This window comes from Cygnus olor, chromosome Z (assembly GCF_009769625.2).
Source record: "Cygnus olor isolate bCygOlo1 chromosome Z, bCygOlo1.pri.v2, whole genome shotgun sequence".
NCBI classification, from domain to species: Eukaryota; Metazoa; Chordata; class Aves; order Anseriformes; family Anatidae; genus Cygnus; species Cygnus olor.
In genome coordinates, this window is record NC_049198.1 from 48314284 (window position 1) to 48335241 (window position 20958).

The 20958-nt window shown below is 36.4% G+C and overlaps 1 protein-coding gene across 3 annotated transcripts in view; it reads left to right on the plus strand.

The window, feature by feature from the left end:
• Positions 1–20958, plus strand: part of FBN2 (fibrillin 2) — a 183141-nt gene that overhangs the window by 147877 nt on the left and 14306 nt on the right. For all 3 annotated transcript variants that reach the window (XM_040541320.1, XM_040541319.1, XM_040541318.1), the window contains 16 exons: positions 60–212; positions 4326–4394; positions 5375–5500; positions 6359–6484; positions 6908–7033; positions 8643–8759; positions 10751–10879; positions 11193–11312; positions 15132–15257; positions 15489–15641; positions 16274–16339; positions 16625–16750; positions 16857–16976; positions 18244–18366; positions 18766–18897; positions 20246–20371. In XM_040541320.1, the coding sequence (XP_040397254.1) occupies positions 60–212; positions 4326–4394; positions 5375–5500; positions 6359–6484; positions 6908–7033; positions 8643–8759; positions 10751–10879; positions 11193–11312; positions 15132–15257; positions 15489–15641; positions 16274–16339; positions 16625–16750; positions 16857–16976; positions 18244–18366; positions 18766–18897; positions 20246–20371 (1938 nt within the window). The remainder of the gene's footprint in view (positions 1–59; positions 213–4325; positions 4395–5374; positions 5501–6358; positions 6485–6907; positions 7034–8642; positions 8760–10750; positions 10880–11192; positions 11313–15131; positions 15258–15488; positions 15642–16273; positions 16340–16624; positions 16751–16856; positions 16977–18243; positions 18367–18765; positions 18898–20245; positions 20372–20958) is intronic.

Sequence of the window (20958 nt, forward strand, 5' to 3'; positions counted from 1 at the left end):
GATATTTACTTAAATCAATTCATTGGTTACTTCATAAGTGATTCTTTTCTCACATCTAGACATGAGGAAAAGCTTTTGCTACAGAAGCTATAATGGAACCTCCTGTGAGAATGAACTGCCCTTCAATGTGACCAAAAGGATGTGTTGCTGCACATACAATGTTGGGAAAGCCTGGAATAAACCTTGTGAACCATGTCCAACTCCAGGAACGGGTAAAGCCAACAATAATCATTCATTTTTCTTACATTCTTTGTGCATCTGCTCCTTCAACATATTAGCTGAAGTTGAAATTTCAGCCCCCAAAAAACCTTTGCCAAAATCATAGTATCATATAATCATTAAGGTTGAAAAGACCTCCATGATCATGTAGTCCAACTATCCACCTACCACCAATTTTATCCACTAAACCATGTCCCTAAGCACCATATCCAACCTTTCCTAAAACACCCCCAGGGACGGTGACTCCACCACTTCCCTGGGCAACCCATTCCAATGCTTAACTACTTTTTCTGAGAATTTCTCCTAATTTCTCCTAATTTCCATCCTGAACCTCCCCTGGGGCAACATGAGGCCATTTCCTCTTTTCATATCACTGGTTATCTGTGAGAAGAGGCTGATCCCCAGCTCCCCACACTTTCCTCTCAGGTAGCTGTAGAGAGCAGTGAGGTCTCCCCTGAGCCTTCTCTTCTCCAGACTAAACAACCCTAGGTCCCTCAGTCACTCCTCACAGGACTTGTGTTCCAAGCCCTTCACCAGCTTTGTAGCCCTTCTCTGGATACGCTCCAGGTCCTCGATGTCCTCCTTGTAGTAAAGGGCCCAAAACTGTACTCAAGGTGCAGCCTCACCAGAGCTGAGTACAGGGGGACGATCACCTCCTTGGTCCTGCTGGTTACACTATTCCTGATACAAGCCAGGATGCCATTGACCTTCTTGGACAGCTGGACACACTGCTGGCTCATGTTGAGTCAAGTGTCAACCAACACCTCCAGATCTTTTTCCTCTGTACAGCTTTCCAACCACTCTGCCGCAAGCCTGTAGCATTGTATGGGGTTGTTATGCTAAAACAGGGTGACAAATACCCTGCCATCTTCTCACTGGTTGGAATAATTCTTGCTGTGCTAAACAGAGTTAGATATTTCTTCCATTTCTGCAGAGGAAAGATACAGCCTCAATAGTCGAGGAAACCAATCATTCACCCAGGCTGAATAAAAGATACAGGAAGAACGTGCAGGTTTTCCCTCTCTGCTGTCAGTGAGATCAGGGACAAGGGAAGAAAATACTGTCAGGTCACCCTGAGTGGAGGTGAACATAAAGGCCTGGAAAGAAAGAGATGTCTGCTGCCTGATCAGCCTTCCAGGATCATTGATTTAGGATAGCATAATTTAGTAACTGCATAGCAAGGGATACATTTATCCTTGTAGTCCTAATCTCTGTTTGAACACAAAGATTGTGTTTCATAACCTGAGTGTATTGCCTTTCTAGATTTTTCACTCGTGTCTCACATCTGAGCGTGATCCGCTTGGTTGTTTTTACATTACATCTACTGAAGGTGATTAACTTGCAAAAGCTCTGTAAGTAGGGCATAGTAAAGGGAAGTAAAAATTTCCTTCTACAAAATAAAGTGAAAATAAAAAGGTACTCAGTTCTTTTTCAGTTAGTCTTTATGGAGTTTCTTGCCTGGAACAAATCACGCTTGAAAGCTCAACTCAGAAAAATTGGTGAGAGAGTCACCAGCTTGGAAACCTGACAGTAGCACCTGGGCTTCATTAAAATACTCTTACATTTGTAAAAAGAACAAAGTTGCCTAGATAAAATAACTGTTTAATATATGTACATTTTACTGTTTAATTCACTTTGCAACAATCTAGTACCACTAAAGCCGTACTTTGGGGGCGCATCTTCTGTTGTGTTAGTGTAAATAATGTATTCCTTTCATTCCACATGGTTTATTCTGGTGACGTAAGGGAAATAGCAGATAATTAGGGAAGATTTTCTCCCACAAGCAGTAAAGAGGAGGAAAATGAGACTGAAAAGAAAAACACCCTCTTCCATTTCTTTCTTAAGTAGGAGGAGGGAAAATGAAGGAATGTTTCTAGCAGTCAGGAATGGGAGCTGAAAATAAGCTTGAGAGAGGAAATACATGTTTGCTATCAGAGAGAACTCATAAAATTCTTTCCCATGGTCATTTGTCTTTGCAATATAAAATTGTCATCAGGATGACAACATATGAAAAAACATACCAAAGTATTAGCAGGGATTCATGCAATTAATATTCTTGCATGGAGGAGAGAATTCTCCTTTTAAATTGCTAGGACAAGTTTTCAAGAACTGCTGCAGTTTTTAAATCTTTGTTAAAACAACTTCACTGAGACAGTCTGCAAGAAGTTATTGGGTTAAAATATTTCCTGAAATACTTCAGTATTGCCTTGTTAGCTCTTTTAAATGCCTTTACTATATCTGGAAACATGGCTGACACTCTTTCACCATGAAAAGAGATTGTTTGAGGGATTAAACACTTATTCCTAGTGTAAATGCTTGAATAGCTGAAGTCACAGGATATAATCAGTTGTACTGAAATCTGGGTGGGGGCTACACATCACAGATGGGTTATGATATACTGACCCTAACCAGTTTGCTATACTGAGCCCAGTACCTCATTAAAAGTATTATTCTGCTATGATGAGAATTATATTGTTCCTCTAAATTAACTTCACATGCCAATTAATTTGCAGTTTTTTTCTTTGTGAACTGTGTTCTCTCTTCCTTTTCATATATTTATGCTTAACTATTAATCTCTGTTTGATGACTTCAGGTAGGAAAGATTATCTTGCTCGGTTTTACACATAATATAGATCATAAACATCACCATACAGGCTTTAAACAGAATAATCTTTCTTGTTTCTTTTTTTTTTTTTTCCCCACCCAAGTAAGTGTAAAAAGCTGTTTTGCTGCTAAAAAGTAACCAAGTATTTGCAGAATTCTCTTCATGGTTGGATCATCTGGGGAGTGCTTGACTTCAAAGAGTTTTTTCCCTGTTATGTGATAGATCTTTTTTCCTGTGAAAAATAATATAGTGATAAGTATGTGGTTTTTGTAAATACTTTTTAAAGTCATTGTTGCAAATAGTAAAAAGTCAAGCTTTCAGAAAGTAAATCTCTGGAGTGTTTGTGCATTACTAATTTGGCAGTCTTTATAAAAGCATTATACTACAGTCCTTACGTAATTACATGTGATTTTTTTCTACACATTACAAACTGAAAAAATATGAAAGAACTCTATTAAATAGAACATACGAAATACATAGGTAACATAGCACAGAAGGAAAGAAGGCCTGCAACTCTCTGAGCTTCTTTATTCTCTCAGACCTGATGTTAGGCATTATTACAGAACTAGATTGTCATCATCCATGGGGACAAGGTAGTGAACACAGGGCCCTCTTTTTACCCATTATGTGTGTTTCACTGGTTTAACGACAATATAAATGGCATAAATCTCCAGGCAGAAAACAATTGTTATAAAGAAAACCTTAAATCTTATACATGTTAATAGAACACAAAATTTCTGGATGGCAAAACATTGTGGCAGTGAGCTCTGAGATTATTCTATAGTGCAAGAGTAACGTCAGTAGGCATTAAACAGTCACTAAAGAGCAGGACAGAAGAAAATGCTGAGGTTTATATACTGGATCCCAGTCAGCTTGTACAAGAAACAAGAATATTTGAATGTGAAAAAATTATTTTGCCTAATCACATTCTGCGCGATTATCAACTACATTTGCTGAAATTTTAATAAAGAACATTTGGTTTAAGGGAAATAAGAATTACTCAAGTTATAACGCTAGTGATTAAACTTAACCAAATTTTAAACTAATGAAAAGCTGCCATTGAAAAATAGAGGACCAAGAAGCTAAGACGACAACCAGAAGAGAAATAAATTATCACCACTCTGGGTACCAGTAAGTTAAATTTACTTCTTTCTGAAAGTGTTGGTGCAAATTCTCTCTACAGATTTCTAGAAAGCAATAATGAACCTTAAATGGTAAGTTATCGAGTTCTATTTAAAACAAAAACTGAAGCTCTGCTTGCTCAAACCAGACATTTGTTCTTGTGCCAAAGTCTGCGAAGATTTGCACAAAAACAAGTATGAATTAGTGTTCCAGTTTGCACTCATTTATTGGCAACCTGAATTTTCAGTATAATTTGTACAGAAGGCAATTGCTCTCTCTTCTGTGTAGATTTGGCTTCTATCTGCTCTGAGAAAACTACAAGTAATTGAGAGATTTATAAATACTCACTAAAAATGCATTTTTCTTTGTTTTGCTCTAGCTGAGTTCAAGAACATATGTGGGAATATTCCTGGCTTTACTTTTGATATTCATACTGGAAAAGCTGTTGGTAAGTTTCAATAAACTTATTGATGATAACCAAAAGATGTTATGCATAAGATTGGTGCAGCTCCATAATAGTGGACTAGAATATTTCATAAAATAAAATTCTAATTCATTGTGAAGTTCTGATGGTGAGACAGAGTGTGAAAGCAAAGTTATAATGGCTTGTTATTTATATTTTTTGATTCCTCCATTTTCACAGAATCATAGAACCATAGAACAGCTTGAGTTGGAAGAGACCTTAAAACTCATCCAGTTCCAACCCCCTGCGATAGGCAGAGATGCCACCCACTAGATCAGGTTGCCCAGGGCCTCATCCAGCCAGGCCTTGAACACCTCCAGGGATGGAGCATCCACAGCTTCTCTGGGCAGCCTGTTCCAGTGCCTCACCACCATCTGAGTGAAGAATTTCCTCTTAATATCTAATCTAAGTCTCCCCTCTTTTAATTTAAAACCATTCCCCCTTGTCCTAACAATATCTGCACAAGCAAAAAGTTGCTCTCCATCTATTTTATAAGCCCCCTTTAAGTATTGAAAAGCTGCAGTGAGGTTTCCCCAGAGCCTTCTCTTCTTCAGGGTGAACATCCCCAGCTGTCTGCCTTTCTTCATAGGAGAGAGATAATTTTTGATCATTTTGATAATGATCTTTTCCTCCCCCCTCCTGAAGGTTTGTTTTTCTGAAGGTTTGGCCATTTTTTTTGAAGGTTTTGCCTTCAAAAATTTTGTTGGACTCATCAGCACATTTGTAACACTTCTGCATCTTGCTAATATTTAGTATTTCTCTGTTTTGATCACTTGCTGAACTTCACATAGTTTATTTTTTCTTGTAACAGGCATAAGTTTTGATTTATACCCTGTATATAATTAGTAGTTTAAGTAAATTAAAAGGAACTTCTCATCTCAGTATAAAAAACAGTGCAATTGAGAAACCATATTGTACACAAAATCAAGAAGTACTGTATTTTGACAAGCTCATCTGACTTTCAGACATCGATGAATGTAAGGAGATCCCAGGAATCTGTGCAAATGGTGTTTGCATCAATCAGATTGGCAGCTTCCGCTGTGAGTGCCCCACTGGATTCAGCTACAATGACCTGCTCTTGGTCTGTGAAGGTGATTTGAAGTGACATTATTTTCTACTTAGTTCACATAAGCATAACTATCGTAAAGGGAAGGGGAACATTTAAATTACATATTTTTCAAACTCTAAGGGACAGGTTGTGAGCTTGCTTTCTTGTAGGGGTCAAATCAATAACTGAGTTTGTGATGTGTTTGTCTTTAATACATATGCATATGCACTCAATACAGTTTGTCATTGTTTTGTGTCAAGCAACCCGCTGGCTCCTAAATAAGAGGTGAATGAAATGCTTTCATTTTATTATGGTCTTATGGTATTTTTTATTAATTTTTGTTAAAACTTGTTTGAAGAAAAAGTTCCCTTGATTTTTCCCCTTTCTATCTGTTCTTTTGTGGGTTTATCGGTAAAGAAGTATCATATATTCATAGAAGATAGTAGTGAAATTTTGTGTGTCCTGAAGTCAATAGTAGTTTTGTCATTGGTGTTTAAGAGTCTTGTGCTGATGACACTTGTGCCCTAAATTGCTAACAAACTGTGCCACTTGCTTTTTCACTTCAAAACGTTCTTTTGTTTAAAATACATGAATGTACAGAGGAACTTAATACAAAGAATAAATTTCTTCAGGTACATGTTTAAAACTGCATGACTGCTTCAGTATATAGGGAGTTGGATTCATAGGATCCTCCTTCATCCAAAAACTGTGCTGTTGATAAAATTCTATTGATGTTGCTTTTCATTTGCACTTATGGCACAGGAGGCTGAAGGTCAGCCTCTTCATACTTTGCTCAGGAAGGCCTATGAAGACCAGTCTTGCACAAGACTGACTATACAGTCTAAACACTAGGCAGGAATATGCATCTTGTGGTTTCTTACTATTACTCTTGGTATTTCAGATATTGATGAGTGCAGCAATGGAGACAATCTCTGTCAAAGAAACGCAGACTGTATCAACAGTCCTGGTAGTTACCGCTGTGAATGTGCTGCTGGTTTTAAACTTTCACCCAATGGTGCTTGTGTTGGTAAGAAATCAGTTGATTTTTCTAGTCTGAATCTGTTTGTACGTAATCAAGGGTCTGTATTTGATTCTTTTGAAGGGTAAAAGTAACGTTTATTTTCTGTTACCTTGCATATTCTGCTGTGTGTTTTATGTAGCAGTTTTTATTTTATAGCCCTGTTTCTCTGTGCAAGGGAAGAGAAGACAGAGTGAAACTTTTAAAGAACATTCTTGAGGTATCAACCAAATACTAACAGTAGTTTTGACCTTGAGGTGTATAGGCAAGAAGTTCTTATAAAATGAAATTTTGTTATGATTCAGGTTTAGCTATGGATAATTTTGAGTCTGGTTTTAATAATAATAACAGATTGTAAAAACATGTTTGTGTAACATGAATGAATAATAAAAGTCAATAATGTGTACCATCTGTTTTATATTTTTGTTATAGATCGCAATGAATGTCTGGAAATTCCTAATGTTTGCAGTCATGGTTTATGTGTGGACATGCAAGGAAGTTACCAGTGCATATGTCACAATGGTTTTAAGGCATCTCAAGACCAGACTATGTGCATGGGTATGGAAAGAAAACACTTTTGTGGTTTTAAAAGAGGATAATAGAGGGGACTGAGTTTAGATTTTTTTTTTAATTGTATAAAAAGAATATAATGGCATTGAAAGACTGATTCATATGTTTTTGAGTTTTTGTGATTAAAGTATGTGAAGTTGTCCTTGGAGAAAGGAGAAAAAAATCACAATATTTTCAGAGGTAGCTCCATATTACCGAAGAACATGTTAACCCCATTTTCACAAAAATGCATAATAAAGACTCATTTGAAAGAAAAATTTACAGGTGATACCACAGAGCAATAGAGTCTGGAGAAAAAATACAGATTTTTTTCAATTATTTCAAATTTTATTGAGTTCCTATTTCATTAAAAAAATAGAATCCCACACAATGTAATCTATACTAATTTTATATTCAGATGATGACATGAAAGAGATGATATTAAGAAATAAGCAGATAGCAAAATAAGAGTGTTTTTCTTTCCTTTTTTAATGTTAAATATTAAATTCTAAAGGATATTTAAAGAAAGAGCTGATGCATGTATGAATTTGGTTCTCTTTGAAAAAAATAACTAAATGTCAGCTCTAAGCACTAGCGACATTCAGTGACCTCTATAACACAGGTGTGTTCGTACTTCTATTTCATGGGGGCATTGAAAACCTGTTCCCATAATATTATATATTCATATATGCTTTGAGTCTTCTCATTTTTGAACTAAATCATATTTGTCAAATCACCTGAAAAAGATATTTCGGAAAGTGACTTCTGTTAACAATGCAAAATTTCCAGAACATAGTTACTTGAAACAATAATAGTTCTAAAACTGAAATTTGTCTTTCATAGTCTGAAATACAAATTTTGACTGAAATGCAGTCTGAAATACAAATCTTGACAATGACAGGTTAAGGAAACAATCCTATAACAAATTGTTTACCATCTGCAAATAAATGTTATAAATATATAAATAAACAAATGTTTCAGAAAGTCCACAAGAACTCGGAGACAAATAACCTTCATATCCCCATGAAAATCCAAACAGCACTCAAATACACAGTAGAAAACATTGAATTCTAGTGCATTAAAAAATGGATGTATCCAAGAGTTTGAAGGCAGTCTTTATATTTCTGAATGTAATACCAACATAATGAATTTACGTATGCAAACGTCGTTGTGAATAATGACACACAACTCCTTTATAGAGTGTTTTGAACAGGTTTTCATGTGCATTAGAGTAAGAGGTGTATATGAATTTTGAGACAGTTCTGAGACTTTGATGCTCAATCCTTTGTACTGATTTCAGATCACTAGTGCACATTAAGAAATGAAGAAATGTTAATAAGGAAAATAAAAAGAAAGCTTTATGGTACTGCATATGCACTTATTTTGATCTTTACATATAGCAGTAGCTTTTAAAATACAAGTGAAAAATAAGTGTCATATGTAGTGTTTTCCTACACGTGCCCAGAACTTTGCACACAATGCTGTAAAAATCAGTAGTATAAATAAAAAATGTGACAGATGTTACAGGTTTAGAGTATCGTCACTGTGTGCAAAGACATCACCTTAACAAATACCTGTAAAAATAAATTCTAGCATATAATTTTGTTTCTCTCTGCAGATGTTGATGAATGTGAACGCCATCCATGTGGAAACGGAACATGTAAAAACACAGTTGGATCATATAACTGTCTGTGTTATCCAGGATTTGAATTAACTCATAATAATGATTGTATGGGTAGGTGATGTAATCCAAACCACGCTTTCATTGTGGCTGGGTTAGTATGCCAAGGAGGATGTATATAGTTAAAACTCAAACAGACGTTTCAGGGTGCTAGGGAAGTTAATTGAGTGCAGTAATTGATACAGCTACCAACCCTAGAGGTTAACCATAATTATAATTTTTGAAAATAAATTCAGAATATATTTTACCATCCAGCTTGAGATAATGTAATCCCTAAAGCTCTTGACCACTGGGGCAGCCTTACATTTCATTGTCATTTTAATGCAGCCCTCATCCCTGTTAGATTTCTTGGGCAATTATAGCAAATGTCCTTGACTACTGGCAAAGTCCATAGGAGCCACTCACAATAAGCATGAATAATAACATAACACCAGAGTTACCTAAGGAATTTAAAATCATTTCTTTATTTCACCATATTGTTTGAAACTTGTGCACGGTGTGAAAAAGGAATGAGACCAGCAATAAGAAAGCAAGCACGGCTAATCACCTAAATTTCCTGCTCTCCTAAGACGAACTCTGCTTACACGGAGGCATTGCTATTTCCTATTCCTTAAAACTGGAGAACACCAGAATATCTGATTGTTTTGGATAATTTAAATATTTGTGATAAAGAAAATAAAATCTTCCTAGGCTGAAGAACAGACTCATAAGTCTCTGGAGATCCTCTGCCTTGTGCAAAGCCTAAGCCAAAACGGAAGCCTTCAGATTCCTTTCTGCTACAGAAGAAAGACAAAATGAAGTCTACCATTTCCTTTGTGGTTCAGGAGAGAACTAAAACATTTTAAATAAGTATTTTAAATCCTGTCCTTCTCCAGGAAAGAGAAAATTCAAAACTTGTTCAAGAAAGAAGAGACTGCAGCCAAAGAATGGCAGTCTTTGCCAAGGAGTTTCTTTCCCATAGCAGTACCGCTGCCAGGCTACTGCCAGGAGCATCCAGTAGGCTGTGCCTCTGAGCATCCTCCAGGCTGTGGCTTCAAGGAAGCTAAGGAGCTCAAGCTGACTCAGAGACTTGGCTTCATGAGCTTACCTCTTGACAGCCTGGAGAGCCCCACATCTTTCTTCCAAGCCATCCCGGTCATTCAGTTTAAGCCCATCCCAATATAATAGTCTGGAGGTATTTGTACTTGTGGAACTGTCACACAGACGAAATACACTGTGGAATAAACTAGTAACCAGGCATGTCTGTACTGGCTGAAGCAGAAGGTACATCTTGTACGGGAGCTGGTTCTTAACACTTCTGAAGAAGACCTAAAACCTTTTCAGTAAAATTGATGTTAGTTTTCATCATTCAAATTAAAGTGTTTTACAACAGTGAAGTGTAAGTTGTTCTTACACCGTGATACTTATCAAATCTCCTTGATTTTCATTTCTTAAACTTTCTCATCTGTATTACTCATCTGTAATACATTACTGAATTATGCAGTGTTTCTTTCATTTTGCCTTATTAAAGTAACTCTTAACTAATAAGCATTTTCAAACCTCATTTTCAGAACTGCTATGAAGGAGAAAATCTTCCCATGGAAAGCAAATGACATATTCCAAAATTTGAAAAATGACAAAGCAGGTTTTAGGGGGGAACTTGGGCACATATAAAATCCAGATAAAGTCCAGAACACCCCATGTTACATTTTGTTCTCTGTGTCTGGAGTTAGTATCATACAGTCAGTTGGCAGTAATTGACTGTCTCCAGATGCAGTAGCTGAGGTAATGCTGCAAGTTTAAAAATTATAATACCCCATAAAAAAGAGTGTTGTTTAAATAGAACATATACCCTAAAGCACTTGAGTGAGAGTTACTTTCCACTGTCAACCATTCCCTTGTTGCTGCAAGATTTGCCTTTTCCATGGAAATATATGCATTGCAACTTGAGTGTGTTTATAACACTCTGTATATACCGTGCATGCTTACACATTCTAATGGTTAAATTCTTGGAGGGACTCAACTCTCACTTGTGTGGTTTTTTTTGTTATTTGTTTTTTTTATAGATATTGATGAGTGCAGTTCCTTCTTTGGTCAGGTGTGCAGAAATGGCCGGTGTTTCAATGAAATTGGTTCCTTCAAATGTTTATGTAATGAAGGATATGAACTTACTCTAGATGGCAAGAATTGCATTGGTATGTATGATACCACATGGAGATGTTACAGTACTGCTGAGCTGAAATAATACAGCTATCAGCTCCTATGTAGAGGGAAGGATCACAGTCTGAGTATCTAAAAATACAAAATAAATATGACAATGATTTTAATGTAACACAATAGAAGTAACTGGGGCTTGAAATAGTTGATCTTTGTGCATTTAAATGTCTTAGAAAATTGGAAGGAACTATACCATATTTGTAATGAATAACACTGTTTTGTAATGTAAGAACAATGCTGTTAAGAATTACATGATTCTAAACCTTTCCTGATTCTATTTACGCTCCTAAGATACTAATGAGTGTGTGGCACTACCTGGTTCATGCTCCCCTGGTACCTGTCAAAATTTGGAAGGATCATTCAGATGCATCTGTCCACCAGGATATGAAGTAAAGAGTGAAAGTTGTATTGGTAAGGCAAGTTGTAATTGTTGCTTCTAAACAATTTAAAAATTAGAAGTATCTGGCTTTAAAGTAGTTGTACATACTGATGATTGTGAATTCTGTCCTACTTCAGATCATGGGGAAAGGGCATAAGTAGTTAAAATCTTCAGGAAGAGGTTTTAAAAGTGGAAGACAAGATATCATCTTGATCTGTATTGTGCTATGTTTTGTACTTTTCATTTCTTCATTGATGCAAACTGAAAAATACTTGGATTTACTTTTCCAAAAAAATGGTGTCCTGTATTTCATGACCCCCCACCCCTTTTTTTTTTTCCAGGTATTATTGATAAAACAAACCAACCTGTGTAGTGGATTTATATAATGTTTGAAAAAATGGTAATTATTGTAATGTTGTAAAATAATGGCAATCAATGCATGAAGAAACGTTTGGTCTCACAGGGCTATGACGTTTTAAAATCTTTGGATTTGGAAAAAGTTTTGGAATTTATGGGAAAAATTGCTTAAATTGGTTTATTCTAACAATTGTTTTCTGATTTGGTGTTTTGTATGTCTCTCAAGTGCTGAGATCCACAGGGACATGAGAATACAATAGACCTTCCATCAGTTTGCATATTCTTGTTTGTTCATTGAACTGTCTCATTTGAACTTAGTTCAGGAGTAGTGTCACATAGTGAATTAAGAGTGGGTGTAGCAGATATAGAGGAATAGATTCAAGTTACAAGGAGAGCAAAGCACAGGACTGCTGTGAATGTTATTGACATCTAAATATACCATGTGGGGGCACCTGGCAAGAAAGGTGCACACAACTAGTTTTCGGCAGCTAACCTCGGGGGCCTTAGATTCCTGTAAGGTCAGAGAACGGAGTAAGCGCCTGCCTGTCCACTGTGTGTTGTGGTTTAGCCCGGCTGGCAGCCAAACACCACACAGCCATTCGCTCACCCTCCCCCCTCCCTCTCCGGGATGGGGGAGAGAAACGGGAAAGTGAAGTCTGTGAGTTGAGATAAAGACAGTTTATTAAGACAGGGAAAAGAATAACAATAATAATAATAATAATAATAGTATTAATAGTAATAATGTGTACGAAATAAGTGATGCACAATGCAATTGCTCACCATCCGTTGACCGATGCCCAGCCTATCCCCGAGCAGCCGGCCCCCCCTCCACCCCGGCTAGCCACCCCTATATATTGTTCAGCATGACGTCAGATGGTATGGAATTCCCCTTTGGCCAGTTTGGGTCAGCTGTCCTGGCTCTGTCCCCTCCCAGCTCCTGCTGCATCCCTAGCCTGCTCGCTAGCAGGACAGAGAGAGGCTGAAAAGTCCTTGGCTTGGTGTAAGCACTGCTCTACAACAATTAAAACATCAGCATGTTATCAGCGCTCTTCTCATTCTAATCCAAAACATAGCACCCTGCCAGCTACTAGGAGGAAAATTAACTCTGTCCTAACTGAAACCAGGACACTGTGAAACATGGTTCTCAGCTCAAATTGCTGAGGGTAGCTGACACCCCTCAGACACACTCATCAAAATAACTCCCGATAGTAAATGAGTAGCTTGTCCTTGTATGGAATGAAGAAAAGACTAGTGAGCAATTAATGATTTGGCCTACATTATCCTAACTTTCTGAGTACAGGAACAAAGACCATTGGCCATAGGAACCTTCTTGATTTTTTGTCTTCAACAATAGGATATATTTTCTGAGCCCCAAACCTTTCTCATTCTGTTGTATCATACCATAACATTAAATTTGCCTGCCAACTTTATGGTTTCTTTTGGCAGCTGCTGTTCCCATACATTAGCAATTGTGTTTGAGATTCATTCAAATCACCTATGGTTGTAAAATCATGAATATAAAATGAAAGCTTTTGGTTTTCCTGGAGTATCACTGTTCATGACACTGTAGTATCCTGAGAGAAGTCTTGATGGTTTTGACAGTATCGGTGATGGCCAAATAGATTTTTACCCTTAGTAGAGGGTACTTAATTGCATTCTTCTTCATTCTGCCATGTGTCCAGAAGATTTTGAGATAAAATTACCAGACAATGCCTAGATAATCATATGATTGTAGTAATAATTTGATTAATAATCTGTCAGCTCTTGAAACCTATGATGTTCCCCATTACTTTCTGTTGATCTTAAAAGCAGACATCTTTATAAAAATTCATTACTTCTCTCAGGAAGGTTGGGTACAGCTAGATTACTTCTTGAGTTCATTACTTCTTGAGCGCAAGAGAAATCAAAACAGGTGGGAGCCATATAAAAAGTCTTAGTTTTCACCTACACATTTAATATATTTTCTTTTATTTTATGGGGAATGAAGGGGAGAGGACTTGCTTCCATTGTTTGGTTAGCCTGTCCATCATGGTCACAAAAAGTGTTTCTTCCACTAGTCCCAAGCCACACCTTACAGTAACAATCAGAACTTCAAAAGAGAAGCATTTCAATCCCATTACTGCAGCTCAGGTGCTGAGCTTTGTAAGTTAGCAACTGTCACGCTAACTAGGAAATTGATTACTTTTCTTTCACGGAAATAAAGTGGCTCAAAACACATAGTAGGAATCTTTCCATGGGAAGTTTCTGTGGAGCTTGGTCACATGCCAGCTTATGCTACAGTGGTTTGCTTATGTGCTATACCTATAGTAGCTTCTGAAAAGTGGACTCAAGGTAACATTTTTCAGACTTAACATCAACAGGACCTGTTCCTACCTGACTCCTCCCCTCATACTACTTAACCTTTTCCTGTACAAAAAAACTGTTTTTCCCCGGTTGCGTTATCTGCTAAGTACAGGTCAGTTTTCTAAGATTCAGTATAGTACAGAGTCCAACAAGTATCAGGAAAAATGATGCTACAAATTTGTGACTCAGCATCCATGAAGCTTACTTCCATTCCTGCCTGCACTTCGATTTAAGATCAGTGTTGATATAACTGCAGAATGTTTATGCAGCCACAGGCCCCTATAATGTTTCTTCTAAAATCCATTACTAAAAGACTCAGAAGGAGTTGTCCTGCAGTTATAGCTTTGGAGAATTTTAAAATACATTTCAGAATGTATTAAATTATAATTACCTTTAGAAATTACCAGAGAGGGTTATTTCTTCTGACAGCATTTGCAGAACAGAATAAAGTAAAAGATTGTGGATAATAATAATAATAATAATAAAGGTCTATTATTATATTACTTTTCTTACTCTTTGTCTATATAGGTGCAGGATATGCAGCTTGATACTATTTCAGCTGCACAAATTTACAGACCTGTGTAATTTACATTACGCACTCCTTTGCTTTTAGTTTTTAATAATTATAAAAAGATCTTTACTTAAAAAAAACTGAGTATGCATAGCTATAGCTTCTAATTAAATAGAAAACATTTTTAAATAACATATCAAGAGTGGCCATAGTAAACTGGTGAATATAAATGTGTCTCACAGTCCTCCCTCTATCTATAGTGTCAGTTCAAGAGTCAGTCAGGCAACGTGAAAAAAAAATATATCTTTTATTCCAAAGAATCCCCAGCATACAGATTGTTTTAAAATTCATCTTTGCATGTTTTATGCTGATAGGAAAATATTTTTCGTATAAATATATCTCATTCTCTGTTTCAGTCTGAAAGCATTTATTTAAAGTTTATGCTATAAATATGACGAACAGATAACATGATTTGAAACACTCTGATTTGAAAGAGTTAGTGGAGCTTGTTTTATCTTTTGGTTGTTTTATTGGAGGTGTACCTCTGGTTGAAGTTAAATAAATAAATAAATGATGTTTTTTAACCAGTGAATTGATAGTTGATGGGATTCTGATGAAATTTTTCTCATAAATTTTATAGATATTAATGAGTGCAATGAGGACCCCAACATCTGTCTCTTTGGCTCTTGTACAAACACTCCAGGAGGTTTCCAGTGCATTTGTCCTACAGGTTTTGTGCTGTCTGATAATGGACGGAGATGTTTTGGTAAGTTTAACAATTAAGGAAGGTAATAGCTAATTTTAACAGATAACAGATACCCTGTGAAAAGGGTAAAAATGGACTTTGGGAGGCCCATTCCAAATTTTACGAGAGTTGGAAAGTGCATTCAAAATAATAAGAAAAATACAGGCCTAACATCATTCCTTCCAGGACTAGACACACATTGTTTAACCTGGTAGGAGGCATGGACTCCACATAACTGAGTTTTTTTTTCAGATACTCGCCAGAGCTTCTGTTTCACTAATTTTGAGAATGGGAAGTGCTCAGTGCCAAAGGCTTTCAACACCACAAAGGCAAAGTGTTGCTGCAGTAAAATGCCAGGAGAAGGATGGGGTGATCCTTGTGAGCTCTGCCCAAAGGAAGAAGAAGGTACACAAGAAGATTAAAGTAAAGACAAAAGTCTTTTGGGCGAAAAAGCTGGGAGAAAAGGAGAAACACATTTGTGTAGTACCTTTTCAATCAGTAGGAGGGATCTGTTTGGTGTTCTCTCTTACAGCCTTTTCTAGAATCATTCTGAGGTGAACAAATGGAACAAAATTACGTAGAAGAAACTAAAGAAAAACAGCCTGAGTTACTGTTTTGGCTCTGTAGAGAAATGAACTAGTATCCTCCAACTGTATCATGAATCATAGGTCGTATATATATCCTGATGGATCTCACCTGCTTTAGGAAAAGCAAAAGAGTAAAATGGGACGGTGCTGAGGATCAGCAGTTTTCAGTTCTTGGTTTTCTACAACTTCCAAGTGCAGAAAGAGAAAGGCACCAAGCATGTGCACAATGAAGTTGGGCACATTCTAGTACTGCTACCCTGCCCTAGAGACAGCGTTGCTTTTGCATCTGGCAAGACAATGTAATGGCCATGATTTAAACGGTTGGGTTTTGAAAAATGTGGTATAGAAAATACGCGATTTTTTTATAGGTTTAGCCATTTATCCTGATTCTCTTTCTCTCAGTTGCTCTTTTTTTTTTTTAAAAAAAAAAAAAAAAATGTACCTCCACAGTTGCTTTTCAGGACCTGTGTCCTTACGGTCATGGGACTATTCCTGGAATTGATGATACACGTGAAGGTAGGTATGCTTTTTCCTCATCATTCAAAAAGTGTTTTTTTTATATTTAAAACTAGACTTGGATATTGTAGTGTATGGTGGCTTATTCCCCACGGCCCACAGGTGACAAGGGGCTGACTTTTAATAGATGTGGGCCATTATGAGATAGATAAGAGATTACCTTTAAAAATGCATGGGTAGAGACCAACAGAATGGGGCACTTTGTTTTTTAAAAATGCTCTATTGAGACTTGATACAAAAACACATCAGCTAATAAGCAATTGCCAATATCTTCCTACATTTTAGATGTTAATGAATGTCTCGAAAGCCCAGGGATTTGTTCGAATGGACACTGCATCAACACCGATGGATCCTTCCGCTGCGAGTGCCCAATGGGATACAACTTAGATTTCACTGGAGTGCATTGTATTGGTGCGTCCCTGTTTCATAAATGCTAAGAATTATTGCACTTGAATTTAAAACACGATTTGAAATGTGTCCCAGTTCTCTTCAGCTTACATTTACTCATTATACACAGATACCGATGAATGTTCAATTGGCAACCCATGTGGAAACGGTACATGCACTAATGTAGTTGGCAGTTTTGAATGCAACTGTCATGATGGATTTGAGCCAGGTCCAATGATGAATTGTGAAGGTATGTTGTCTTCTACTTATTTTCCTTTAGTTTCTGTCCATCAGATTATTTTATTCACTAGGCCTTTGGTGCTATAATAACCAGGAGGGAAAAAGTTTCTTTGATTGAAATATCTTATAGGGAAAGCAAGTCATTAATTGATTTAAGCATTATTTTTAGTTTATCACAGGGCTTCTGAAATCGCGTGTTGTGGTAGTCAATGCAGTGGTTGGCTGTATTTATTGTGAGTCTATTTTGGGGACCCAACAGTTATCATCTTTTTTTTTTTTTTTTCCTCTCCAGCAAACAGCTGAATCAGTTACCACTGCAAAAAAATACCTGAATTTGCAGAGCATTTTTCATAAGTAAGGCAGCTCAGTTATGAACTGACCCATTCATCATAGTTATAGTAACAAATGAATTACATTGGACACAATAAGCTGAAGTCAGACCTCTGGTCCATCTAGTCCTTTATTTCATCCTTCACAGTTGAAATGCTAATTCAGACATCATATAAGCATGACTAACAACTTTCAGCAGCTCACTCCTCTCAAGAATATATGGGAAAATATGATGCAGACTGGAGGATGTGTTCCTGCAGAGTGGGTTTAGCATCCATTTATGGATCTGTTGTCCAAGAATCTGTCTAGTACATTCTTCAAACTAACTACTGATACCATCTGCATCTAAAGCTTCTTGTGGCAGCAAGATGCAGAAGTTCACTACTCTCACAACTTAGAGAAGTATTTTATTTCATTTATTTTAAACTAATCCTCTATTAGTTTCACTAAATAAGTTTCATTCTATAAGTTTCAATAAGTTTCATAGTGTGGGGTGTATGTACAATCATTCTATTCTCATCAGATCCTTATCAGGATCCTTCTTAAAAATTTTGTCTTTTACAAATCATGTTTCCTTTCCAAAGCAAGAATTCATTTTCTTACAGTTGAAAAAAGGCTGACATCTGTCATCACACAGAAATACATTTTAAAAATTTCATTTAATAAAAATCTAAAATAGAGCAGTCCCAGCTTGCCATTTTAAGTTCTAGTTTCATATTATTTTTGTAACTATTTTTACACAGAGTTTTGTTCAGTTTTCTCTGACTACTCATAACCAAGCATCCATAAGTTTCTGGTTTGCATTATATTACATTTCTGATAGTTTTTAGCTGATTATATACATATATGTATATAGATATATATATGTAGAAGTGCAGGTATAGAAACTTCTGGGTGATTGTTTTAAAACTTAGTGGCAAATGATGTTTTTGTTCCTTTCTGTTCAGATATAAATGAGTGTGCTCAGAATCCCTTGCTGTGTGCTTTTCGTTGTATCAATACTTATGGTTTCTATGAATGCACCTGTCCAGTCGGCTATGAACTGAGAGAAGACCAAAAGATGTGCAAAGGTAATGACTAAAATATGAACTCCACACCTTCTATCACCCTGTGCTGGCCAAAGCATACTCCAGATATTTCTGTGCATCTTGTGTTCATCCTCTTAGTGAAATGTAGCAAACAGCACAGCAGATAATTTACTCCTTCAAAATTCACATAATGCCAGTGTCTAGTGCTTTGTGTGTTCTTGCTGGGGAATGTAAAGACACGAATGTCAAGATGGTGAAGTCGTCTTTCAGCTCACAAAGATTACTTTGACAACTGCAGTTATGCACAGTACTCAGTTTTTTTTGAGTTCTTGTTTGGTAGGAAAGTCTGGATGCACTTTTTTCATGAGAAAGTGCTGGTTGTCTTCAGTAAATGAAGCTACTGGAAGGATGCTCAGATACAAAATAAATGTATTTTTACAGATCTAGATGAATGTGCTGAAGGTCTCCATGACTGCGAATCAAGAGGCATGATGTGCAAAAATTTAATTGGTACCTTCATGTGCATTTGTCCTCCTGGAATGACCCGAAGACCTGATGGAGAAGGCTGCACAGGTAAAGCTTAGAAAAGGAAGAAGACATCTATTGCAATTCCAACAAAAAACAATTCTCTTTATGTGTATATAGTAAACTAGAAAACTGCAGGTCATAAAGGACACTTAAGATAGCTGATAGTGCCTAACGTCTTAAATTTACTTTTTGTTTCAATGTTTGAGCCCTACTTGAAAATAGGTATAAAGAACTAGGAAGTATTTCAGAAGAAAAACTGGTTTTATTTACTTCATTGTACAACAAAATCAGGAAGTTTTTCAGACACTTGGTAGATTTAAAGCATTAAGTAGCCTCTTTTGAGGACAAAAGAGACCTCATCTGATGAGTACAAAGCAAAATTATTGTACATAAAAAGTTAAACTTCCTTCAGCTTTAATACTGTTTATAAATAATGTGGCAGTTCCTTAAAGAATTACAACTGTGAGATTCTGAAACAATATATAAAAGCCACAAAAAGGAGGAGGTGTGAAAACTGCCATACTTCACAATAATTCTCTGTATTTCCTCTATTATTTTTGGAATTGGTTGAGAGTAAAATGATATCTACATGTTGGCAAATTACACTTTTCTAATGGGTAAAAAACTCAAGACCATTCCGAAGTTCTCTTTAGAAAGAAGTATCTGAGGCTATCATTGGCTCAGAGGAAAAAAATAAATAAATAAATAAACGTATGTCTCAGAGAATGCTTTAAATGAAAATATTTCAAAACAGCGTTCCTTCAGCAGCAGAATGACCTCTTTACCTTCTTTACATAACTTGATGAATTTACTCAGAGGAAAGAATCTGTACTAACAAGAATTTTGTCTTTTTCCCTATTTAATACTGCCTTTAAATGACCTGAGGTTATTTTTCAGTTAAATTTTAAGCATCTATAGTGGTATTTAACTGCCTACAGTGTCTATGCCGTTACCTATGGAAGAAAATAGACTGGGATTGTAAAGTGTTTCAGGGAAATGATGTGCTGACTGAATTGTGACTGATTGCAGAAGGAAGTTAAATGTACTCAGACTCCTTAATGATTACAAAGTGAAAATTTGTTACACAAATCATGCTCGTGTTCCAATTTTATTTAAATGGTATTTGCCAGGTAAAAGTTGTGGATAGGACTTCCTCTGCTGCAAGTGTTTTCTGCTTCTTGTTACTTGCAGAGCCCAAAAAGGTCTAAAGCCTTCATCCTAGATGCAGCATATAAGGCATGGAATAGGATATCATTACTAGAAAAGTCTTTCTCACGCTTAATCAGTTGTTGACGTTCCACTTCTTGCAAATATTACGCAAAATGCTGAATACATTCTGCAAGTCTGATACATCTTCTTGTAACAATAACCTGCATTTGATATTTTTGTAAAGATGAAAATGAATGCCGTACCAAGCCAGGTATCTGTGAAAATGGTCGCTGCATGAATGTCATTGGGAGCTACCGATGTGAATGTAATGAAGGATTCCTGTCAAGCCCATCAGGCATCGAGTGTCTTGGTAAGTCCCTCCCTCCTTCATATGCATTCCACCTTACATGAAAGAGTGTGTCGGTGCTGGGATTTAGAGTGTAAATTGGGGTTCTGATTATCTCTAACAGCTCTCTTAGGTGAAACAATTAAATAATGTTCCTGATTAATTAAAATAATTAACTGATATTAAATATTATAATATTAAATAATGACAGGAATGAGGAGTCTCTTGAGAATGTCAGCTTAATCAAGCTACAAAGGGCCTCACATGGAGGCATCTACATTCCACAGGGCATAAACATGGTGCAGAGCAACACTATCCAAACAAATTATATATATTTTTAAAGAAGCAGAATTTAGTTATCTTAGGCAGATGAAAAACTGGGATGCATAACAAACTGAAGTGTTTACATATTAAGAACATGATTTTAAGCGCGACAATATTGCAACTAGGCATATGAATTTTCTGTACTTTTAACGTAGATAGTGAATATGAATAAAAATATTAGGATTTCACCAAAAAAAAAAAGCAAAATTATGTTGAAAAGTTATTGAGGCATGTCTGTACATTAAACACTGATGAAAGGTTTAATATTCATCAACTTATATTTCCTT